At 52.5% G+C, this 25,050-nt stretch overlaps 1 protein-coding gene across 3 annotated transcripts; it reads right to left on the bottom strand.

Annotated features, from left to right (window-relative positions):
• Nucleotides 1-23,307, bottom strand: STYXL2 (serine/threonine/tyrosine interacting like 2). 3 transcript variants are annotated; one of them, XM_066371403.1, is made up of 6 exons: nt 23,190-23,307; nt 22,457-22,582; nt 11,332-11,426; nt 7,325-7,556; nt 5,505-5,722; nt 1-3,269 (listed from the first exon to the last, which is right to left on the bottom strand). In XM_066371403.1, the coding sequence occupies exons 2-6, from the start codon at nt 22,564-22,566 to the stop codon at nt 445-447; spliced, it is 3,480 nt and encodes a 1,159-aa protein (XP_066227500.1). In that variant the 5' UTR covers nt 22,567-22,582; nt 23,190-23,307; the 3' UTR covers nt 1-444. The 3 variants fall into 3 exon arrangements, with proteins under 3 accessions (XP_066227500.1, XP_066227498.1, XP_066227497.1); XM_066371401.1 differs by having other exon boundaries at nt 22,457-22,636; nt 23,194-23,307; XM_066371400.1 differs by having other exon boundaries at nt 23,194-23,307.
• Between the last annotated feature and the right edge of the window lie 1,743 nt (nt 23,308-25,050).

Genomic DNA, 25,050 nt, shown 5'->3' with positions numbered 1-25,050 from the left:
AATGATTGGGCAACATGCCAATTTAATGCAGATCCAACACATCAAAACGAAACAACCAGCACCCAGCATTGCAGGGGGAGGTGAGACTTTGCCACAGGATAGGTTTCCTGGGTCTCATTATAAAACCTCCTGGAGGGAAGCTGCAGTCTCCTGTGAGCTCTGGCACCTTTGCCAGCTCACCGCTTAGTCCCTGATCAACACTATGAACTACCTACGTCAGCGTAAGTGAAACTCTAAAGCTTAGAGGAGGCAGGTCAACAGGACACTGTGTCAGCTGGTCCTGCATTCAGCCCTCCGCCCTTCAGCCTGGGACCTCTCATTTCAGTTCGGCCCCTTGGATAAGCCTGTGTACACCCTATGTGTGCCCCCGAGCCCTGTGCTAAGCTACATGGCTTCATCTGGTGTCCACCGTCCCTCCAGGTCCCATTCCTCCCACCCCCCGGGCTAATCCTCCCTCCTTCTCTGCAGCTTGGTCCTGGTCTCTTCCTGCTGGCGCCTCCAGGCTGCGATGACGGCTTCATCGTCCATTTCTTCCTCTTCCTCCCTGTCGGCTCTCCGCCGGAACTGGGCCCGACGCCCGGAAGCGAAGCTCCCTTCTTCTCTGCTTGTCGTCCTCTCCTTCTCTCCCTCCTCTTCAGCCTTCATGAAGCTCTGTGTGAATTTCCTCTTGGCTCCAAACTCCGAGAAGTCTGCCCTGGACGACTCTTCCATGTCCTCCCAGTCCCCAGGCCTGGCCCAGCCGGGACGCCGGGGCTCAGGGGACTCCTCCCCCGCAGAGGGCTCCGGGCTGGCCTCCCGGGAGCTCGAGGTCTCACTGAACACAGCCCTGGAGAATGTGTGAGTCTCCCTGCCCTCCCTGGTGGAGGAGGAGGAGAACCTGGACGTGCTCCTCGCTGAGCTGCCGTTGGCCGCGTCGTAGGAAGAGGTGCCCTGTTCCTCTGACCGGGACTTGGAGAACTTGTAACTGGAGGACTTGGACTCCGTCTCCCGGAGCAGGGACGACCTGGTGTACTTCCCCCGGGAGCTGCCAGACCAGTCGCTTTGGGGAGGGGATCTTTCCCCTGTTGTCCCTGTCCCTGTCCTGAGGCCCTGGAGCCACCTATCAATACTGCTGTCCCTCTCGTGACCGGCCCCGCTAACACTGCCGTAGTGATCGGGGACACCCAGGGAGGAGCTGGCATCTGTTTCGGGCCTTTGGGAGTCACTGCGGGAAGAGTATGGGAAGCTGCCTATGGCGCTGTCTGTGTCCACGTCTCTGTCACTTGCCTCCCCGTCCTCGTCCTCCCTGACCTTCTTCTTCTTGAAAAGGTTGCTGCGTTTGTGGTCGGAGGCCAGCTTCTCCATCTTGTACTCGGACATCTTCTCCCGCAGCTCCACCTGCATCTCCCGCTCCTTCTGGCCGAGCTCCTTCAGGTTGACCTGGTCAGCAAAGAGGCTGTAGGTCGGCTTGCTGGTCCCCCTGGCCGCGCCCCCCGGGCCTCCGGCCCCGGAGCTGGGTGTACTGCGGCACGACAGCACGGACTGCATGTCGCTGCCGGGTCTCGCCTGGCTCTGGGGCAGGAGGCCCGGGGCGGAGGCGCTCTGCGCACTGAGCACGGAGACCTGGTCATCTGCCAGGCAGCCGGTGGCCGGGGCCCCCTTCACACTGGCTGCGGACGGCGGGCGGGACAGAAGCAGCATCTCATTTTGCTTCTGGGCGAGGGTTTCGCTGACAACGCTGGCGATCCAGTTCTGAATGCTGGCGATAGAGATGGTGTCTCCAGGCCCCACCGGCAGGGTGGGCAGTGGCGTGGCGGCAGCGGAGGCTGAGCCTCCCCCTGGGGTGCTCACGGCCTGAGACAGGTGGGAGCCGAGGCTCTGGGCGCTGAGGACGGACGCCGTGTCCCCATCCGCACTGACCGAGGGGGCCGCCGGCCAGAAGGCAGACAGGGGGACGCTCCCGCTGGCCTCCGAGCTGCCGGCGCCCCAGCTGTCCATGGCCTGGCTCTCCTCCAGCGTCTGCCGGCTGCGCTGCAGCAGCTCCAGACGGCGCTGCCTCTTCTTGGCCGAGGCAGAGGCTTCGCCCTTGCTGAGCTCCACCACCTCCTCCTTGTTCTCGCCGCCCACCTTCTTCTGGCGCTTCAGCTTCCAGGCCTGGTAGGCCGTCAGGTCGGCGTCCGAGATGCCCTTCCTCTCCCGCTCAGCCTCCTGGGCGCCGCCGGGCTCGCTGCCGCTGTCCCCTGCCTCCGAGTCCCGCCTGTGGAACCCAAACTGGATTCTCTTGATCTTCCAGCGCTCCAGGGGGGTCAGCTTGTCCTTGTTCCTGCCACAGAAGTTGTAGAAGGAGCTGGCCTCGGAGAGCACGCTCTGCTCGTCGTCCTCCCGCGCCCTGCTCCCCGCCTCCGCTTCCGAGCTGGCGTCGGCGCCCTGCCTCCTGCTCCGAGCGCGGTACTGGCGGGAAGCCTCCTTCTCGATCTCCAGCAGCCTCTGGTTCCACGCGTCCCAGGTGCTCTCCGTGGAGGCCGAGTCTGAGCGCTGTCTCCCGCCCGGGGTCCGGTTCCAGCTGCTGGCCTGCAGCTGCTGCTTCAGGATGCGGATGTCACGGCTGCTGACGCTCTCTGAGGTGCTGCTCTGGCTCAGGGTGCGCCTGTGTGTCCTCCCGGCCGAGGGGCCGGCTCTGCCTTCCTCCTCCTCCTCCTCCTCCTCCTCGTCCTCCTCCCAGCCCCACCGCCGGCGCCCTTCGGCCCGGTACCTCTCATTTCGGCTCTGCCACTCCCAGATGACCCTCTCCACAGCCTCGTCCTCGGAACCCTCCCCACCCTGGACGGAGGGGGCAGAGCAGGGGGGCCCCCTGCTTGTGGCGAGGCCCTGCTCCTGCTTCCACTGCTCATAGAGCTTCTCCTCCTCGTCCTCGTCGATGAGGGTGATGGGCTTGGAGGCCCTGCTGGCCGTCCCCAAGGAGGAGCCGCTCAGGTGGCTGGTGGCGTCGTCCTCCTCCTCCTCCACGGTGAGGCGGTGCACTGGGGCTGCGACGGTGCTCCCCGAGCCCGCGCCGGCCTCGGCCCCCGGCGCGCCCCTCTCCCGGCTGTCGTCCTCGTCTCTCTCCTCCATCAGCTTCTCATTGAGCTCCCGCAGCTGCCTCAGGAAGCCGTCATTGGGGTAGATGGCCCGCTTCTTCCGCACCGTCATCAAGCCCTCCAGGACGGTCATGTGGTGGAAGATCATCAGGTAGGCCACCACCAGCACCGCCGACCGGCTGATGCCCATCTCGCTGCTGACCAGGACTTTCCCTGAGAAGAAAACACGAGTAGTTAATGTCAGAATGACAGCGCGTCCTTGTAGTTTTATTTTATTCTAAGCCTTGTTTTTGAGGTGCTGGGTTTCACGTGTACTTGGCCTCTGGCCTCCATCCACACTCAAAGCCATCACTGTCCCCATGTTATGGATGTCACACAGAGCAGTGAGGCCACCCTGTGCCTGTGGAAACGTTTCCTGTGCTGTCTGAACCCGGGCAAGGAGTGGGGAGGGCGTGGGGGGAAACGGGACTGACCACTGTCCCCACTTTTAAAACACTAGTGTGCACTTCTTCCTCCTCCCTTGTCAAACTGGCATCAGAGGGAGGAGAAATAAAAAAATGGATGCTTCCGGGAACAGGGAGCTCAGTACCCCCACACACACACACACACCACTCATTCCATATTTATTTATTTGTTTAAAATATTTATTTTAAATTTTACTTTAGTGAGGAGAGAGAGAGAGAAGGGGGGAGGAGCAGGAATCACCAACTCTCATATGTGCCTTGACCAGGCAAGTCTGGGGTTTTAAACCAGCAACCTCAGCATTTCCAGGTCGACACTTTATCCACTGTGCCACCACAGGTCAGGCTTATAAATTTCTGTTTTAGTGTTTTATATATTTTTTAATTTATTGATTTTAGTGAGAGAGGAAGGAAGAGAAAGAGAGAGACAGGAATACAGATCTGGTCTTGTATGTGCCCTAACCAGGTCTCAAACTGGCAACCTCTGCGCTTTGGAACGATGCTCTAGCCAGCTGAGCTATCTGGCCAGGGCTCTCTCCATGTTCAGATCACTCTGATTTTTTCCTTCACATGTTAGGACAGAGTATGACTTCCCGACTCCCACTGTGACATTCTGGAGTCAATACCGAACACATCTGTAGGAACCAGGCCTTTTCATACACAATCTTTAGAACAATCACAATTCTAGATTCTATTCTTCACTAAACTTTGTTTTTCTTTTCCTGGCTGGTCTGGGTCTTTCCATCAGTATTCAAACACCTTTTCATGGTCTCATATATGTTAACGTCTTTTTTCTTTCTTATTTTTCCAAGTGAGAGGAAGGGGAGATGGAGAGACAGACTCCCACATGCACCCTGACTGGGATCCACCTGGCAAGTCGCATTTTTAACGTTTTAATCCTCACAGCCATTTTAGGAGGATCTGATCTCTTTATGTTTGGTCTCTAAGTGAGGACTGGGGTCCCAAGTCTGAGGCCCCCCACCCGGCATTCTGCACAACAACCCCTCTTTTTTAATGAATTCTAAAAAGCATAACTCAAAAAATGTAATATAAAAATGTTTTTTAATGTCAGAATAAATTTAATTTTGTTGTATTTATTTTGTTTAATTACCACAAAAGAACGCTTGGACTTTATATTTTTTTTCTTTAATATTTGACTTAGCCTGACCAGATGGTGGCGCAGTGGATAGAGTGTCAGACTGGGATGTGGAAGACCCAGGTTCGAGACACCGAGGTTGTCAGCTTGAGCACAGGCTCATCTGGTCTGAGCAAAAGCTCACCAGTTTGGACCCAAGGTCACTGGCTCAAGCAAGGGGTTGCTCGGTCTGCTGAAGGCCCATGGTCAAGGCACATATGAGAAAGCAATCAATGAACAACTAAGGTATCGTAATGCTCAACGAAAAACTAATGATTGATGCTTCTTATCTCTCCGTTCCTGTCTGTCTGTCCCTGTCTATCCCTCACTCTGACTCTCTCTCTGTCTCTGTGTAAAAATATATATATATATTTGACTTAATTATTATAACATATTTCTTAGAAATTTGTAATAGTGCGCCTACAATTATTTTTAGGATTCTAAATGCGCCCCGACTTCAAAAAGTTTGAGAACCACTGCTATAACCCATTACCCCCTGGCATGACCTCTGCCTCCCATTGGCTAGCATCTCACATTTCTTTCTTTCTCTTCTTTTTAATTTTTCTGCCTTCCCTACCCTGGAAGATGCAAAGGCCGGACGCTCCGTGTGCGTCTCTCACCCTCGGAGCCCAGCACAGCCGCCGGTACCTGTCAGCTTCGCCATCATTCCTCATTGGACGAATGATGGTCCTTCCCTTCTCCCTCTCCTTACACCGAGACAACAACCTTGAGACGGACAACCCCAGACACGGCAGACCATCCGGAGGTTGCCATAACATTCCTATGTTGCTTCTATTGTCCCCAGGCTGGGATTGTAGCTGCGCAGAGCAGGCAGCTCTCCCTGCCCCTCACCTCGGTAGGTCAGCAGGGCTTCGTCCAGGAACTCAGCGGCCTTCCGGAAATGCTGGGAGATGTCCACCTCGGGGAAGTCATCCACCTCCACACCCAGGTACTGAATGTCCAGGCCACCGTAGAACTCGGGCCCCGTGTAGACGCCGGTGCCATGAGCAGCATTGAGGATGTGGGTGACGCCCAGCCTCTTCAGCCTGCTCTTGTTCACAGCGACGCTCCTGAGGACAAGGAGGCAGGGACGTTTATTCGGGCCAGAGTCAGAGCTGGGAAGGTGCCTTACCACTGAGAGCGGGAGCCCGCGTGTGGCCGGGTCAGGGGGGCCACAGCTGGTGACTGCCACCTTCTCTGCTTCCCCGCTGTGTTGGGGGGAGGGGCTCACTGAAAATACAGTTCTAAAAAGAGGCCAGTGAGTTGGTCTCAGCAAAGGGGAGAAGGGGCATGGAAGCTGGCGGGGGCGGGCAGGATGGAGAAGAGAACAAGACTGATGTGTCAGGAAATCTCAGGATCGTCCAGAGATCTCCAGTCTACGATCCCGGACTTCAGGAATAAACATTCACTGAGACACAGAAGAGGCGGACGAAAATAATCCGCACGTCCGGCGAGCCGCACCGTCGATCCAGAATGCTGTCTCTTGCAAAGTCCTTTCACGTGTCTCCTTATTTTATTTTGTCCTAACAATAAACTTGAGAGGTAGACAGAGGAACTGGTTTTTTTGTTTGTTTTTGTATTCCCTTTTGGAGATTATAAAAAGGAACCAGAGAGCTTTGATGACTTCCTGAGGCTGACTGGAACAAGAGACCACACAGGTGAGGGGTTTGAGTTCTCAGCTCAGAGCCCTCCTGACTGCAGTGGGGACACGGAGTTGACCTTGAGAACTGCCTGAGGACGAGGCTGCCCAAGGAGACATCTGCAGATGCCTGGTGTCCCTGATGACCGTGACGTGAGTGTGTCTGGGTCTACAGAGCTAATCACAGGTCAGTTGGGTCTCAATAAGTAGCAAATGGGTCAGCAAAATTTAGGTCCCCAGTCTAACGACTGGTTCCACCCGTGCCCGGGCAGCAGCCGGAAAGAACGGGACGTGACCGAGTTATTTTGGGGGTTTGTCCTGGAAATCGCTGATAAAACTTTTTAAAAATAACATTTTTTTCCCTGATTATAACAACAATAAATGTTTACTCTAGGAAGTCTGTACAATGCACAAGAAACCGAAAGAAGAAAATAAAAGTCACTCGTCACATCACTTGCTAGAGAGAAGTCCCATTAACATTTGATCACAGTTGGTTCTAATTTGTTTTCTACGCAAAAGCTACACACACACACACACACACACACACACACACATCTATAGATGACTCAATGAGCATCACACAGTACCTATATTGTCTTGTAACCTAATCAGCTTCTTATTGTATCATGAATATTTTCATATGTTGGTCAATGCATGGAAAAATCACCATCGCAAATGGCTCCAAATGTCCCCTGATACGGTGGTCATGGATGTCCATGTCATGGGGCAATGGTGAGAGTGGGGTGGTGTGGACCAGGCCCTAGGCAGGAAGGGAGGAGCAGAGGAGGCACCCGGGGGGTCAAGGCTACGACAGAGAGCCCTGGCGGGTGACAGAGGGTAATCGTGCTAGCATTTTGCCCTGCTGACCTATAGCGGTGAGGGGGTCTCAGTGAGCAGATGGGTGGGTTGGGGCAGTATTGATTTTCTGGATGGAGCTATTGGAACCTCTGTTGAAAGTGGGGGGATTTCATCTCTCTCAGGCACTATCCAGAGGGGCGGGACAGAGGGCCACGACCCCAGCAGTCAGACTCACTTCTCTGCTATGAAGACGTTGGGCCAGACCTCATCCACCTCGTTCCTGGGGGCCTCTTGGCGGTCTTGGACCAAGGCCCGCTGTAGGTCCAGGACACAGGGCGTGTTGTACAGGCTGGTGTCGTCCATCTTCTCCCGGACGCGGTTGTACAGGTCCTCTACCAGCAGCTGCTCGGCGGACTCCAGCATGCCCGGACACTCGGCCTCGGCCCTGATCCCCCGTGGCTTGAGTTCTAGAGAGGACAGGCGGCGGTCTCATCAGAGGGTTAGGATACCACAACCTCCCTGCTCCTGGGCAGAACCTGCTCTTGGCCAGTTTTTTTTTGTTGTTGTTATTTTTTGTTTGTTTGTTTTTTTGCCAGGACCTTGGGCATGGGCTGGAATGTCAGCAGAACCTTCTGGAAAGGACTTACTAGGGGTCCAGGGGGCCTGCATTGGACACTTGTGGTCGAGACCAGCGGCCGTGTAAATGAAGGGACACCAGTTTCTCTAACTTCTTCCTTATTTCCTCTAAAGCTGGGTGACAGTGTCTTAGACTGAGGTCCTTTAATAAGTACCTGGTACATGTCTGATTCATACTCACAACTCCCACAGTGCTCCATACAAAGTTGAAGCGTTCACTAAAGGAACAGATGGCATTTTCCTAACAAGTCACCCTGTTCCTGGTCTGACTCCTGTACATACGAAATGCAGGTCACCTGGGAAAGTCAAACCTTCCACAGCCATTTTTGCTCCATCACCTTGAGTTTACAGGTTTAGTCCACGTCTTGTCTGCCTGCTGGCCCCAGGGCAGCGGCCCCAGTAAGCGCCTGTGCTTCCCAGCTCCCAGTTCTCCGACAGCGGCAGGCTGGCCACGCGCTCTGAGGCCAGTCTACAGACAGCACCTGGCGGGGCCTTTCCGGTCACGGGCCACAGAAGCTCAGAGTCCAATAAAACCATATCCTATTCACCCGCATCTCAGGCAATCCTCTATATCCTCTTTATCATCCGCTGGCTCCCAATTTTTCAGATTTGGGGGAAGGTCAGACTTCCTCTCTCTAAGGAGGCACATGGAAGAGAGGTGGGCAGAAGCGTTCCTCCCACTTAGCAGTGAAAGGTGTTGAATCAAGAGAGAGAAGGAGAAAAGAAGTAGGAAAGGAGTGTCCTCAGTGTTGGCCATGACGTCTTTCCGGCACCATTGTGTTCCCGGGCCGATGAAGAAGATGCACAGCCACCACACGGGGCCAGTCGACTTGGCCCAGCGCTGCAGGAAGGGAACAGGTGTCTGTGAGCCCGGCTCATTGCTGGAGGTCTGTGGATGCTGTGAATCTGCCGTCACCATGATGGTCTCTATCCTGCAGACCACGGGTGGTAGAGTCCTGGGTTCTCCCGGGGCTGAGCACCTCGTTCCCCCAAAGCCCCTCTCTTCTCCTCCCTCCTCTAAAGCAGTGGTCCCCAACCTTTTTTGGGCCATGGACCAGTTTAATGTCAGAAAATATTTTCACGGACCAGCCTCTAGGGTGGGACAGATAAATGTATCACGTGACCGAGACAGGCGTCAAAAGTGAGTCTTAGACAGATGTAACAGAGAAAATCTGGTCTTTTTTTTTTTTTTTTTTTTTTTTTTTACAGAGACGGAGAGTCAGAGAGAGGGATAGACAGGGACAGACAGACCACAACGGAGAGATGAGAAGCATCAATCATTAGTTTTTTGTTGCACGTTGCAATACCTTAATTGTTCATTAATTGCTTTCTCATACGTGCCTTGACCGCAGGCCTTCAGCAGACCAAGTAACCCCTTGCTCGAGCCAGCAAGCTTGGGCTTAAGCTGGTGAGCTTTTTGCTCAAACCAGATGAGCCCGCGCTCAAGCTGACGACTTCGGGGTTTCGAGCATCCCAGTCTGATGCTCTATCCACTGCGCCACCACCCGGTCAGGCAATCTGGTCATTTTTTAAAAATAAAACATCGTTCAGACTTAAATATAAATAAAATGGAAATAATGTAAGTTATTTATTCTTTCTCTGCGGACCGGTACCAAATGGCCCACAGACTGGTACCGGTCCGTGGCCCAGGGGTGGGGACCACTGCTCTAAAGCACCCAATAGGCCCACCTCCCTGCAGCAGGTGCAGCAGGGATCCACGCATAATGTTCTGTCATCGCCAATTCAAAGCAGAAAGAGGAACAGCTCTGTGGCACCTGAGGTCTGTTTTGTTTGAAAACAGGTGAGATGTTCTCCCCAGTTCTCCTGGGGTCTCCCCTAGCACACATGGGAGTCCCGCTCCTTCCCTCCCCTGATTAGCGATCTCTCCTTTACTACAGGTAAGAATAAAGATCCCCAGCACCTTTTTAAAATATACGGCATAGTCTTCCGCAGCTATGTACCAGCAGGCATGGCTTTGATTGTCCCCTTATTCCTACTTATTCCTTGGCGTTGGCCTCAGGTCCACACCCGGCGGGTCCCCAATCCCATCTCCTCCCTTCAACCCCTCCTCCCAGGTGTGTCTGCCTGACGTTCCTTAAAGAGAAAGCAAAGCCCACACATGTCTCCTCCGCAATGCACCCCATGGGCAGCATGCACGGGCTTTCCTGAGCACGGAGGCTTCTTCGACAAACATTTTTATCTGTGTGCTTGTGGGCACGGCTGAGTGTTTTGCACTATCCCCCAATACATTTTCCTCTCTCTGCGTTTGTCTCCTCCCCTGACCTCCCGAGAGCCACTGAGACTAATGAAACTCAGGCCTCCCACTTCCAGGGACGGAGAGTAAATGAGACTCAGACCGAAAAGCAGGCTCTGCCCAGCTCCAGGGTTCAGTCTAACTGTCAAACGTCCACGGCGCCCCACAGACTTGACAAGCGAGGCTTCAAGAGGCGAAATGGGTTTCTCACAACTCCGCAAGGAGGGTCCTGACTTACTAAGACCGCAGTCTGGAGAGAGCAGCGGAGACGAAAATGAAGACAGAGACAGAGACAGAGACAGAGACGGTGCGGGGCAGAAGGTCAGGTATACTCCCAGCCATGCAAGCGGGAAAAGGGACTTCCGGAGCCAGAGTGGTGCTGTGGGCCATCGGGGGAAAGCTAGAGCGTGCTGAAGACACCTTGGCCTGGCTTAGACCAAGGTAACAGAGACTACTCCAGGCGGGGTAGAGACGGGAGAGAGAGACGGGAGAGAGTTCACCGGGAAGACAAGGTGGCCTACGGTGCCCAGACCAACGAGCAACAGCAAATAGAATTTCTGATTCCTTGTGAGGTATACAGGAGACCCAGATGTCCCCAGGGATCCTAGTGGGGACCCAAAGGGCGAGGGGACTGAGAGAGACCCCGCATTACACAAAGAGGACCAGCAGGTGTGGTTCCCGTGGTGAGAGGCCATGGGTCCTCCCTGTGGTGGAGGCCAAACGAAGCTCACAGCTTACCAGAAGTGGGAGAGACACACGGAGCCAAGGGAGGAAAAAGGGGAGAAAAGAAATCCTCAAATATTATTTGTCCAAACTTATTTAAAAAAAAAATCCATCCAATCAGAATGAGTATCCGTATGTTCTCTGCTCCGGGATTCACTGTGTAAATGTTAACGCCTCTCTGCACCCCACCACCCTTACCTCCTCCCCTTTCATACTTCAGTTCAGAAGCCATCTCTAAGAACCCGTGGAAATGCAGATCTAAATCCAGACCGCCTTCTAGAACTCTCTAGATGCTTCCAGCCATTTCCTGTGCTCTCAGGTCTGTGTCTGGAACACAAGCCACCCCAGGACCCCTGAGGCTCACTGAAAACCCAAGGGGGAGACATGAGGGACCGACTGGATCTGCTTCCCTGGCTGTCACTGAGAGGGCTGTTCCCGTTCCCACCCACGGGGGGTCATTCCCGCCTCTGTTCCAGGGGAGGAGGGTTGAGCCGCCTTCTTTGGGTCTGCTCCCCTTAATGTGATGGGAGGCACCTGAAAAGCACAGTGACACCTCCTGGGGGCCTGTCCGGGAGTCTCCAGTGACCTGAGGACTGTCCCGACTCCCACCCGGCTTCTGGCAGCATTACCTTCGTTGATGATCTGTTTGGCCGCCACGGCCGAGGAGAGGTGGATGGGTTCCATGAAGATGCTTTCTGTTTCTGCCTCGGAGACCATCGAGCACCTGCGAGAAGAGGGGGTTCCCGTGAGATGACTCGGAATGGAAGGTGTCCTTGTCACAGGAGAAACCCGGGTCCAACTTCAGCCACGAGCAGCAGGCAACGGACGGCGGGAGAGAAAGGGGATGCCCTCCTACTTTTCGGGAACCTGAGGATGCAGAACACGGGCTGCCGGTGGCTCGGTGGTCCGTCTGCCTCGCGACCAGAGCTGGCGTCTTTGCGAGAGGACGCTTAGTGACCTGGCCGTCTAGGTTGTGGAAGGCATGTCTGCGGATGGGGAGGCAGCAGGGCTCAGCCTGCTGTGGCCTGACTTTCTCTACTGTGTTCCCACCCTCAGATGTCCTGCCCCCTCAAGTTTTTCTCTTGTCCCCTGTTCCTCTGTTACCAATGCAGAGGATGTGCCTAACTGTGTGCGTCTACCAGGGCTCTGCTGGCCCGGTGCTGGGTAGGAGCCGAGGGAAACGGTCCTGATTCGGACTTCAGGACCTCAAGGATCAGCCCAGCCCCGGGATGCAATCAAAGCCGCATTGACGTCAATGTCAAGGCAGGTTCCAGAAAGAACTCAGCAGAGGTGTCCTAAGGGTCCTCGGAGGAACCTGGTGGCAAGGGCAGAAACCAGGTCAGGACCACACTATTGTGGCAGGTGTCTCTCTTTTCCAGGGTTGGGAAAATTTTGGGTCTTCTTTTGCTTCCCTAGATCCAGAGAGGCTAAAAAAAATTTAAAAAAATAAAAAAAATAAAGAGAGAGGGTTTCATAAATGCCATTTTTTTCCTTCTCACAAAACTTCCTTAATCTGCCCCTTTATAACCAACCCCTCCCTGCCCGTCATTCGCCTAGCCATCCCTAATCGGGTTTCTGTCCCTAGAGTCTGACCTTTTCCAGAATGTTACATAAATGGAAACATATATAAATGGGACCTTTCAGAGCCAGCTTATTTCACTTAGCAAAATGCATCTCAGAGTCATCCATTCTACTGCATGAATCGATAACTTGTTTCTTTTTATTGCCTAATAATATTCCATTATTTAGGCACCTCAGGCTATTTCCGCCACCACGGCCATGCCACGCTGCCTTGAGTCAAGGCAGAGTATTCCAGGGCAGGAAATGACACCCTCACCTCTGGTTCGGTGGGTACTTTGGATTCTGGTCCTATTCCTTCAACTGCCTCCTACTATTCACTTTCCAGAGCCCTCGAATGGCTGAGTGTAACACCCTGTCCGGGTGTTACCAGGGCAATCCATGGCACGGCCCAGGTGGAGCCATCACCATCCTACCCAAAGTGGGACCTCTGTCCGTTGTCCTTTTTTCTTTTCAAAGCCTAAAGTTAGCGTGTGTTTCCTGATCTTTGTAACTGACCTATTTTATACTGGATGGAAACCCCTAGGCTGTGGCCAGAGGTAGTGTTTAGAAATTTCCCTGTGATGTTCCCTGGTCTACTTTCACCCATTGTGTTGGGAATGGATACCATTTTTTTTTAAATGCCTTCTATGAATTGAACTCTGACAAAACCCTCACCAAGTAAGCATTATTATTCCTGCTTTCAGATGAGAAAATGGTAGCTCAGAGAGGTTACCACAACCTCCACGGCAATAAGGGACAGGGAGCCCTGCTCTACGTCCAGGCTTCACTCCACCACAGTGTACTGACACAACTGAGACTGGGAAAGGGTGGGGTGAGTCAGTTGGTAGAAGCAACCCCAGCTGGATTTCGAGTCCCAACATAGTCTTTAACACAGAAAGTACCTAAATGTGTGTGTGTGTGTTTGTGTGTGTGTGTGTGTGTGTGTGTGTGTGTGTGTTCAAACCATGGATGGATGGATGGATGGATAGATGGATGGATGGATGAAGTGAGCTGAGTCCAGTTGAACAGAACAGAACTAACCTGAGCTAGGATAAGTTGAGTTGAATTAAACTGAATGGATAGGCAGAGTAATGATCTCATAGTCCATATCCGAGCCCAGCCTTGGCAGAACAGTGTGCTCAGGGCCAGCAAGCCAACAGAGAAAGACCTGTCTTTGCAAGAAGAAAGCAGTAGCCTGTGGCTCTCTCCAGGATGTGGCCAGACCTGCCCGTGCGGCACAAAAGACAGCAGAACGTGCACCGCCGTGGGTAGTTCCTGCCTCCCTCCGTACAGGACCTGGGCTTTCGGCTTCCCACCCTCATCATGTGCCCTTCTGCCTGGGGACTTTGCAGAAGTCCATTTCTGCTGCCTGAATGTACAGTCCTCCCCTCTCCACCCACGTTTCATCAGAGGTTGGTCACCACTTTTTTTAGGGAAAGTCTTCCCTGAGCTCCACCTCATGGGGCACCGCCCTCCTCTCCTGGGAAAGGGGGTGGGGGTGCCTCTAACACAGGGGTCTCAAACTCAACTCAGCATGTGGGCCACAGAGCAAGATCACAGCTGTTCGGTGGGCCGCACTAGGTCTACAAAAGGCAACTGTTACGCAACACTTTTCTCACTGCAGTTGAAAACAAAAAAAAATCAGTACAACAAGCACAATCGTACATGCAGTTTACTCAGTGTCACAAAATGACCAGAAACTGTAGTTTGCATCACAACTGCTGTTAACTAAGCTAATATCTAGCTAGGATGCTAGAGAAATGAAAAATACAAGTAGGCCCCTAGGCTTACTTAATTTTATCCAAAATATTTTGAACTTCGTGGATTAGTCTGCGGGCCGCACAAAATTGTTCGGCGGGCCGCATGCGGCCCGCGGGCCGCAAGTTTGAGACCCCCTGCTCTAACAGGTGCATGTCTATATTTATCTGTGAAGTCGCCTGGTAAACACCTGTCTCCTGTCCTAGACTGTGCTCTCCATAAGGTGGGTTCATGGTGAGTCCCCAGTATAGGCACAATGTCTGGCACAGTAAGTAAAAGCTTAGTAGATACATTCTGATTCACTGAACGGCTGACCTAGTCCTCAGTATCAAATGTAAGGGAAGGTGGCCGGTGCAACACTCAGCAGCAAGTGTTTACAAAGTGTCTGCCTTTGGCTCTTCATTTTACTCCTATGCTTGTAGCAAAACCAGGGTCCTGGCTCTGTTCTGTCTGTGCTCACTCTGCCCTCCTGAGGCCCAAATGGACATGCTCATGGAAGCCTGTGTCAGCAATTGCCATTATTTTTTCTCCTGGTGGATTAAACGTGGCCCCAGACCTATGACCCTCCTTGCTCAGACAGGTAGGCCCCCTTCTCTTGAATCTGGGTGGTTTCTTGACTGCTTTCACCAATGGAATATTCTGGAAAGGGCACTGTGCCCATGTCTGAGCCCAGGCTGAAGGGCAGCTTCCCTTTCTGGCTCTCATGGCTCTCTCTGGAAGCCCTGAGCTGCTATATGAGTCCAAGTACCCGAGACCACTGAGCTGGAAAGGCTATTGATCAGCAGTCCCTGCTGGGCTCCCAGCCACCAGCTGGCCATGTCGATGAGCCTCTTACAGGTGGGATCTGCATACGTCTGCACCCCCACCCCCTGGGTGACATCATGAGAAACATGGACAAGCAACCCCATCGAGTCTGGCTCAAATTCTTAACCCACAGAAAGGGGAGCAAAATAAAATCATGGTCTTGAGTCATTGCATGTGGAAGTAACAAGTAAAGAAGTAACGGATAACAGGAGAGACTGCTCCAAGGATGCAGACGTGGGATGTGAGCGAACGTCGAGGCTTTCTCATCCCACATCGTGGTCCAGAACCTAATTAGTGACCGACACATGTCTGCAGTTGGGAAGAAACCACAAAGTGACACGAACATGGGGACAGTCTGGGCCCAGGGATTCAGGGCACTCTCTATATTCAAATATCAACATCCCATAAAAACTATAGTCAGAGCCTCAGATTTTATATAAATGTGAGTCCCATCTACATTTCAGTAATATGTATTAAGGGAGAGTTGCTCTTTTATGTATAACAATTAATATTATATACACTAGTATTAATTAAGTGCTTGTTTTGTTTATTAAGGGCCTGTATTATGTAAAATGAGGTTGGGAGGGGGTTAATCAAAACAGAATCCTGACAGGTAATAAGCTAGGAATTCTTGTTCCTGTGGGATGGCACAGTGCCTCCTCCAGGCAGCCCCCCTTGCTTTCATTAGGTTGGTATCTCTTTCCTCTACCGGCCTCCAGGGCTCTGCATTCTGAGGAGGCTGTCTCCATGTCTGTATTCAGTACACTAAGCTAGGGCTCAAAAGGAAAGAGACAGGAAGACCCCTCACCTGTCCGGTGTGCAGAAAGACCCGGGCAAGACTCAGAGGGTGGCGCTAGCAGGATCCCAACCTGAGACAATCCATCTGTGAACCCCTGACTAGGCCATTTTCCCTTAACGGTGTCGACTTCCGATGGTATAGATTCGGTTTTAAGTGACAAACACTGGGAACAGAGCACCTGTCCTATGTATACCTAAACTCCAAGGTCTGTGGGTCTGATGAGGGCCGTTTGAAGTTAAAACTTGAAAATGGGAATGACAGAGAAGCACCTGCCTTCTTGAGGGTGCTGCTGGTGGAAGTTCAGCAGCTTCCTCAGCAGCCCCGGGGAATCCCACACAAAGATGCGACCCAGGACGCTTCTGAGCCGACCCCCTCCCTGGCCCCACGACAGGTCTGCTCCTGGATGCTGATGGAAACCCGTGAGAACAGAGAACACAGCCGCACGTAGGGCATCGGCTATGGTGCTTTTATGAGACGACTGCTCGGAGAGGAGGGATGGGAACCTGCTGGCTATAAACTTGTGCTGCCAACGCGGTTTACAGGTCTGTTAGGAAGGTGTGTGTGTACGAGTGCATGTGTGGCGGTGGGGGGGGGGGGACCTGAAAGGCCCCCGGAGCACCGAGAAGCAGGCAGCACTGCCCAGAAAGAAAGGAGGAAGGACACGAGACCTGAATGCCAGCCCTGTTTCTCTATGACAAGGTCAGTGAGATGGTGGCCCCGGAGGTTTTGATTTATGACCATGTCCGGGCTGCCACCTGCATCGCCCGAGACGGCATGAGATGGCACTCACACCTGATTAGACGCGGCAGGGGCTGGCTGTTCGCTGGGACCGGCAGGGATGGAGAGGATCTCGGATCGATATCTACCTCATTGGAGCAGGAAGAAGCAGCTAAAACGCCTTGAGGGTGAATTGAAAGACAGACCATAAAGCCAGGGGAGTTTGACGGACTTCCTCTGCGAGAGCCAAAGACAAGCTCCGCTCTCCTTAAACCTTGCGCTTTCGCAAAATTGCAGGCTGTGACCCATTACTGTATCATAAAATCAATTCAGTGGCTTGGGGCCCCAGCATCTGGGGGAAAAAAAACAACAAAGAAAGAGAAAAACAGAACCGCACTGGCCCTTGCAAGGGTAAGTATAATTCTGTGACACCCTTTTTAAAAAAATATATGTGTACCGGCGGCCAACGTGTGTTCCGCGTTGCGGTATAAATGATACGTCCAACTGCGGTTTACAGCCAGCAACATTTGAACGCCGCTGCTATAAACCAACTGACAGGCTGTCAAGACACAGAATGAAGTGGAATTGGGGTCCTTCAACCCAGAAGCCCCCCGCCCCTTCCCAATAGCTAGTCACTTCCTTTCAAGGAGTCCCTTGGACATGAGATGGAGGCAGAGGCCCAGGATGGGGGGAGGGGGTGTCTTTCTTGACTGGGCTTTTGCAGAAAGGGGCCAGGTTTCTGAGCTCACTCAGAATGCTCATTCACTTCAGAGAAAGTGGCCACCCGGACAACGTTCAGGCTCCAAGGAAGGACAGAGGTCGGGAAACTAAATCACACCGATTTCTAGCCGGCTACCACCAGCAGGCTTCAAGAAAAGAGCAGAAGAGGAAAAATCATCGTGGGGAAAGAAATACAGAAGAGAAAGGGTAGACAGGAGGGGCCATTTCCAGAAGATGCCCAGGCTTGGCACTCTGTGGCCATCATCCGCCCACCGCCCGCCACACCAGGTACACAGACCTCGCCGTAGGAACGGCGAGCAGAGCACAACTAGGAAACGTCACAGAAGGTGGACAGAAAATGCCACCGTGAGAGATCACCTCACCAGATCACCAAGGAATTCTTAAAACAAACAAACAAAGAACTGCAAAGGCTTGAAAAATTCAGGTTCAAAAAGCCTGAGCAAGAAATGGATTTTGACTTAGCAAGAAACAAAGGGAAATAGAAGAAGGCAACCCCCCCCCTCCCCCCCACATTGCTGCCAGATCTCCCTGCTGCCCTTCCCCAGCCAATAATCAGAGACGCTCAGTCACACTGGGGTGATAGGCACTTAATAAAATGCCCATCCTGTTGGGTGATCGTTAAAAATATATCTATAGAACTTTAGCTAGCCGACTATTAATTAGACAATTGTTTATCGTGTTGTTTACACATTCTATGTCCTTGATCACAATGAGCCTGCTAGCACCTTCTTCTGGTGCACAAAGGCACATAATTCTGTTTAGTATGTGTGCTGGGTCACAGGACAAGCACAGGTTACGTGTTAGCAGATACTGTGACACTGTTCTCCTGATGGTTGTACTAATGTACATGCTGACCGGCAATGGATAGGGGTCTGATAGTTTTACCTCCTCATTAACATTGGCTATTGTTGCACTTTAATTTTAGATAGCATGGGCAGGATGTCATAGCATGGAGTTGTGCTTTGAATTTGAATTTCTAGGATATGTTTTTGTTTCTGTTGACTTCTAGCTTAAGTCTCAAACACGTTTTGTATAATGTTAAGCATGACAAATGCATGGGTAGGTGTAATGCCCAGGGTAGGATCGGTTTTGGTAAAAGTGCCGTGTGCCTGAGATCAGAATGCCTATTCTGAAATTGTTGGGCGCATGGTCTATAAACACCAATCAGACCAATTTGGTTTATTGTTTTGTTCAAACTTCCTATAGCTGTATTTTAAAACTTATCGTGCCATTACAGTTGATATATAATTTTCTGTTAGTTTCAGGTGTACAACATAGTGATTAGACGCTTACGTAACTTACCAAGGGATCACACTGATAAATCTAGTACCCGCCCTGCCTGGCACCATACTTAAGTTATTACAATATTATTAACTATGTTGCTGATGCTGTACCTTACATTTCTTGACAATTAATTGCCATTTATAAAACTTCCCATATTCTTGATGACTTTTTTTTCTTTTCTGCCTGGTGAACCGAACCTTTGATCATTGTGAGACTTCCCTCTTTGTCACCAGCAACGCTGGCCTTAAGTCTCCGTGGTCTGATATCCATAGACGGCTTCCTCTGCTTACTCTCACTAGTGTCTGTGGTACAGCAGTTGGTGCTTTCCAGAGATGGCCCCAGGATGTCCCGCGCTCTTGCTCTCGTGACAGTGGAAGCTTGACTCCCCTCCAAGTGCAGCCGTGAAGTCCATGCACTTCCGTTGGAACCTTCTGGTCCTTTACGTGACTTCTGAGGCTACATCTTGAAAATCAAGGCACTCTTGTCTTGCTCTCTGGGATGCAAACTCTTGGAATTGAGCTGCCGGCCTGTGAGAAAGCACAAAATGTCCCACATGCAGGGTTCAGATGAAAAGACCATGCGAGGTTTCCGGCCAACATTCCAGCTGAGGTCCCAACAGGAAGGACCAGACATGTGAAGATGCTTCTCCGTCACCAGCCCCAGCTGTGGGATCATCCCCCCCCCCCCAGCCTTCAAGTCATCCCCAGTCTTCAACTCTCTCCAGCTGTGGCCCCAGACATCTTGGAGCAAAAGCCAGCCACACCACGGTCCCTTGTCCAGGTTCCTCATGGTAAATGTCATAAAATGGCTGCTTTATGTCGCTAAGTCTTGAAGTCACGAGCAACAACAGTAACTGGAACAGTGTAGTGTAAGCTCTCTCCCCTTTGTTAACCTTTGTCCGTCTTTATTTTTAAGGTGTGTCTCTCCTAAGCAGTTTGCAGGCTTTTAAAACGTTGCGGCTGACAATGTTTGTCTTTTAATTGCAGTATTTGGTCTGTGTTTAATGTAATTACTTGCATACCTGGGTTTAAGACTACCATTTTCTTGTTTTTTCTTATGGCTTATCATTTTTCTTATTATTTTCTTCTTATTATTTTTATTATTTTCTGTATCTTTCTCTTCTTTCTTGTCTCCTTTTGGATCAGTTACATTGTATCGTGGTATCTTCCCCTTCATTAGATCGTTTGTTACACATTCTGTTGTGAAACTTTCAACGACACTAGAAAACTGTAGCGTGTTTCCTGGATAGAAAACTTCTCAGGAAAACGTAAATCAGGCTTCAAACATGTCTAACAAAGAACTTGGGGTGTGGCTTCTGACTCATGGAGTTGTCTGGTGTAGGCAGATCATAAACCGCTCAGGGGATCATATTTATTAAGGAAACCATACACCTTAAAGAGCCCTTGGGTGATATAAACCTTAAAACAGCCCACGGGCCCCCCAACTGTCCCCATGTAGGACACAGTCTGCAAAAGTGATACAGCCTTCAAGGAAGACGAATTCCCCACCCTCAGAGGTGGCCGTGCAGGGTCCTAGACAAGGAAAAAGGCATAGAGGGGTGGACCTGGTGGGCCACCGAGGACGACAGACATGGGAATGCCCCCCTGAGAACCAAGTCAAACTCCAGTCTCGGAGATGTCCCAGGTCTGCGGCAGACACGCTAGACAAGCTCTCGGGTCCTGAGGATGGACGACGCCCTTATCTACCACTCCTCCTTTTATCAGAGGGGAGTGTCTTTGCCGTGACCCCAGTCTGACCATGAGGGGTGGCACTCAGACCTGGGCAGAAGGTGCACACCCCTCCAGAGGACCTGGACTATGAACGCCGTACAGCAGTTGGTACAGGGGACTTGGGGTTCTGTCCCTGGGGGGGAGCGGGGGGAGGCAGGCAGTGAGCGCGTCCCACGAGCGGGGAAGAAGGGAAGATGAGCACCACCTGCCTAGTAGGCATCCCGTGGCCGGGACCGCTCTGTATCGGCAAACATACTGGCTCTTCTCCTGAACTCATTCACCCCCTTCCATCCTCCGGACAAGAACGTGGGGCCTCGCTACGTCCCAGCGAACAGGATCTGAGGGGAAGCAGAAGGGCCGTTTCCAGGCCCAGCCCTGAGAAACCCCCCGAGAAAGTTCCCCTTCTCCTCCCCATCTCGTCTTCATGTGGCTAAGCACAAATTTTAGAAGTCGTGTCTTCAGATGGAGGATCTAGAAGATGACAAGGAGCCTAGAAGCCTTGGTGCCCGAATCACGGCCCAGGTCCCTGCTGGTGAAGTGATTCGAGTGAGGAAGAAACATGCCTTTGCTGTAGCAGCTGGCGGCACCCTAACCCCTGTGCTCGCTGTCACCAGTGTGCCCACCTGTCCATGGACCACCTCCGCCTGGTCTGGACGTGTGGACAGTGGGTGAGTATGTTCGATCTCTCGACCTTGATTGTTTCTCTAAGCCGGAACATAATGCTGGATTTCCAAGCACAAGTCCCCAGCTGCATCTGGACAAAGCGCCCAGGCCTGGGAGAGATGAGGGCCCACCTTCAGTCCCATCTCACTCTGGGGGGGGGGGGGGTTCACTGGTGCCTTGAGGGTCACGTGACCTCGAGAAATTCCAGGCAGGGCTTTCCTTCCTGGTTTACAGAGAGGAAGACGCAGGCGGTGGCACAGTGGATAGAGCGTTGGACTGGGATATGGAAGACCCAGGTTCAAGACCCTGAGGTTGCCAGCTTGAGCATGGGCTCATCTGGTTTGAGCAAAGCTCACAGCTTGAGCCCAAGGTCGCTGGCATATATGAGAAAGCAATCAATGAACAACTAAAGTGTCACAATGAAAAACTGATGATTGATGCTTCTCATCTCTCTCCGTTCCTGTCTGTCTGTTCCTATCTGTCCCTCTCTCTGACTCTCTCTGTTTCTGCCACAAAAAAAAAAAAAAAAAAAAAAAAATCACATGGACCCTTCACAGAGATTTGGGGACAGAGCCAGGAGGAGAGTGAGCCTGCTCCCTTTACTGATGACAGAAGGGAACAGGCACTCACAAGATTACTGCCGCGAGCAAAGAGGCATTTCTCTGCTGTCTCCTGGTTTTCCCTAAAACTTCATGAAAAAAGTGTTCACTCTGCATCATAAGATCATCTCAATGATTTTATGTAAAAGAAGGTGTTAAGAATTGTCAGAAAAGAGGCCCTGGCTGGTTGGCTCAGCAGTAGAGCGTCAGTCTAGTGTGTGGAAGTCCCGGGTTCAATTCCCAGTCAGGGCACACAGGAGAAGCACCCATCTGCTTCCCCACCCCTCCCCCTCTCCTTTCTCTCTATCTCTCTCTTCTCCTCCCACAGACAAGGCTCCATTGGAGCAAAGTTGGCCTGGGTCCTGAGGATGGCTCCATGGCCTCCACCTCAAGTGCTAGAATGGCTCCTGTTGCAATGGAGCAACACCCCAGATGGGCAGAGCATCGCCCCCTGGTGGGCATGCTGGGTGGATCCTGGTTGGGAGCATGCCGGAGTCTGTCTGTCTGCCTCCCTGCTTCTCACTTCAGAAAAAAATAAAAATAAAAAAATAAAAAGAATTTTCCATAAGGGACTCTCCAGGAAGCTGCATCCCGGACACATGGCCACTCACCTCTGGGCATGTACATGCATGTCCCAGCTGGAAAGACATGGCCTGATCACGGATCAAATTATCATGATCCTCAGCCTGATCGCTGGGCCTCTCCCTGTCCTGTGGCCTTGTCTCACAATCTGTGGTCATCCTAGCGAATCAGGGCCCCCCCTACCCCACCCTCAGGCACATATACCCACCCATCTGACTCCTACTCATCCTTCAAGATTCAGGTCCAGCACCATCTCCTCCAGGAAGCTTCCTATGCTTTCCCAAGTCCAGCAGTTCCTGCCCCCTCCTGCCTACCACACAGCAGACCCCAGGCCCACTCATTCTAACCCAAGAACACCGCAGTGCTGCCTGCTTGGATGTCCGCCTTCTCAGAAAGGGTGACACATAGAAAGCACCCAACAACGTCAGCTGAATGAGCAGAGCTGGGACGGTGGCCATCGGCTCCCGGGGCCCACCCATCCTCACGCCCCTCACCCATCCCCGCAGGACACGCTTACTGGCTTGGCGACGGGCTCCGGAGGTACCGAGCCTGCACGGCCCTCACGTCCGCCTCATCCTCTTCACCTGGGACGACCTGCTCCTCCTCAGGGTCCCCTCCAGTCGCCATGGCAGGGTCTCAGCCTCTGTAAGTTTGGTGTGAAAACGGCCGTTGGGGAATCTGGTCCTGGAGGTTTTGTCTGGGGGGTGGGGGAGGGGGGAGGCTCGTGTCAACCACGTCACCTCAGGGACCTAGGAACCAGAAGGTCACTGCATGCTAACACCCTCCTGGGGAGAAGACCCATAGGGGAGACCAAGTCACACGTGGCCCAGCCACTATCCCCAGGATACTGAGATGCACACCCTCGCTGTGTAAAGGGTCCACCCCAGAGTCATGAGATCTAAGAAATGACAACTGGGCTGCTTCCTCAGACGCCAGCAGGAGGCGGGGAGGGGAGACAGAGGTGAACATGGTGAGTTTCCAGACCAGAAAGATCTTTCTGTTGAAACATAAACACCCTCACCTGCACTCACCCACACACACCCTTCCACTCCCTGCTGAGGGAGGGGCCGCTGGACCAAGGCCACTGGAGCCACTGCCTCTGGCCCCGGCACTAGCCCCCAGCCTGTTCAGGAAGGAGAATGCCCAGGAGCTGGTCCCAGATGGGGCTGGGCCCCGACCCCCAGGACAGATTGCTGGCCCTGGGCCTCACGTCCTGGGCCCACAGGACAAAAATGAAGAAAGACACGTACTCACCACTGATCCACCTCTGTCTCTACAGCAAGGGGCGGTCTCCCAGGGGCCCAGGGACCCAGAGGAAGTGGCCAGAAGCCCCGACCAGTGAGAGGGACAACGCTGGCTCCTCGGTGCCTCTTCTGTGAGGGGCAGGACAGCTGTTAACAGGAAACCTTAGCTCCCTTCTATATTTAGCCTCTGGCCCCTCAGCCGGGCATATCTCTGGGAGGAAGGAATGCAGGCTGGGGAGGCAGAGTGGATGCAGGCCCCACTTAACTCTTTCCCTCTGGGCCGATTTTCCAGATGGACGTTAGCAGCCTAGTTGGGGGGAGTTCCCACTTTGTAGGCAGAGAGGTCTAAAGGGACGCTTTTGGGGGGGCTCTCTCTGGGCTCTCTCGCCAGGGTCTGCCTATGCAGAGTCCTTCCCGGAGACAGCCCGGAGCCAAGGATCTAGAGCAGGCGTCCCCAAACTACAGCCCGCGGCCAGCATGTGGCACCCTGAGGCCATTTATCCGGCCCCTCGCTGCACTTCCAAAAGGGGCACCTCTTTCATTGGTGGTCAGTGAGAGGAGCACTGTATGTGGCGGCCCTCCAACGGTCTGAGTGACAGTGAACTGGCTCCCTGTGTAAAAAGTTTGGGGACCCCTGATCTAGAGGGATGAGACAAGCAGCACCTCAGCCCATGTCAGACTAGAGGAGGCTAGAAAATAACACCTGATGTGTAGCGTAGTGTGGGACCTCTCATACATGTTGGGTGGACACCATGCTGTGGCTGAAGCAGAGTCAGTGCTTGTGAGCAGGGTTCAATTCCTTTTAACACAGATGACTCTGGCTAGTAGACTAGGCATTGGCACTCCCCTTCCAGAATCCCTCCCCCCCACCCCACACTCACACCCCTCCTTCAGTGATGGTCAGCTGGCAACCTGGGTGATAGGATAGTTCCATGAGCTTCATAAACTTCAAATAAACTCATAAGGCACCCTGCACCACAACACCACAACCACCAACACTATGATTAAAGCGAAGCCCAATAATCCACTAATTCACCCCCTTATTTTGCACATTCCATGACTGCCCCTTCATCCACCCATCCACCCATCTATCCACCCACCTAACTACTCATCCACCCATCTATTCACCTATCCATCCATCCATTCACCCATCCACTAACCCATCCATTCACACATACATACATCCACACATCCATCTATCCACACATTCATGCATCCATCCATTTACCCATCCATCCATCCATTCATCTATCCATCCATTCATCTACTTACCCAGCCAGCCAGCCAGCCATACATGTATCCATCCATCTACCCATCCATCCACCCATTTGTTTGTCTACTCATTCACAGATATCTGCTGATCACCTACCATGTGTCAGTCACAGTACTTGACTAAAATTAGCAATTACACAATCGCATGTCTTTCTTCCTGGCTAGGTGGAACAATGCCTGATGCACACTACTGTGAAAAATCGTCTGAAAACACGAATGAGCTCACAGTTTATTAGGAGGAACGAGGCACGGGTCAAAAATCACTCCAGCGTAAGACCGAGTATGGTTAGTGTCCCAAGAGAGACATAGAGTGTGGTGTGTATTCAAAGGAGGGAGGCAGCCCTCCCCTTCCATCTGAAAAGATCAGGGAAGCCTTCACGCAGGAGGTTCCATCTGAGCTGGCTTTTAAAGGACAAGTCGGATTATGATAGCTGGTACTGGGGCGGGGGAGAGGGGAATGCCAGAGGGGACACCGTGGACAAAATCCCGGCGTAGGAAAGTGTGACTCCTGGGTGTGCGGAGATGTCTCGTGTCAGGGCACAAGTTATGTACTTTGGAAGAGGTAGGCTGGTGTTTGAGAACCAGTACTAGACTA

The sequence above is a fragment of the Saccopteryx leptura genome, chromosome 2 (genome assembly GCF_036850995.1).
Source record: "Saccopteryx leptura isolate mSacLep1 chromosome 2, mSacLep1_pri_phased_curated, whole genome shotgun sequence".
Taxonomy (NCBI): domain Eukaryota; kingdom Metazoa; phylum Chordata; class Mammalia; order Chiroptera; family Emballonuridae; genus Saccopteryx; species Saccopteryx leptura.
Note: the sequence above shows the minus strand (reverse complement) of the source record. Positions and strands in the feature narration are given on the sequence as shown.

Coding starts and splice junctions, on each gene's coding strand:
- STYXL2 (XM_066371403.1), bottom strand. CDS start 22,566: ATGGCGACTGGAGGGGACCCTGAGGAGGAGCAGGTCGTCCCAGGTGAA. Junction 5,723..7,324: donor AACGTCTTCATAGCAGAGAA/GTGAGTCTGACT, acceptor CCTTGTCCTCAG/GAGCGTCGCTGTGAACAAGA. Junction 3,270..5,504: donor AGCCCTGCTGACCTACCGAG/GTGAGGGGCAGG, acceptor TTTTCTTCTCAG/GGAAAGTCCTGGTCAGCAGC.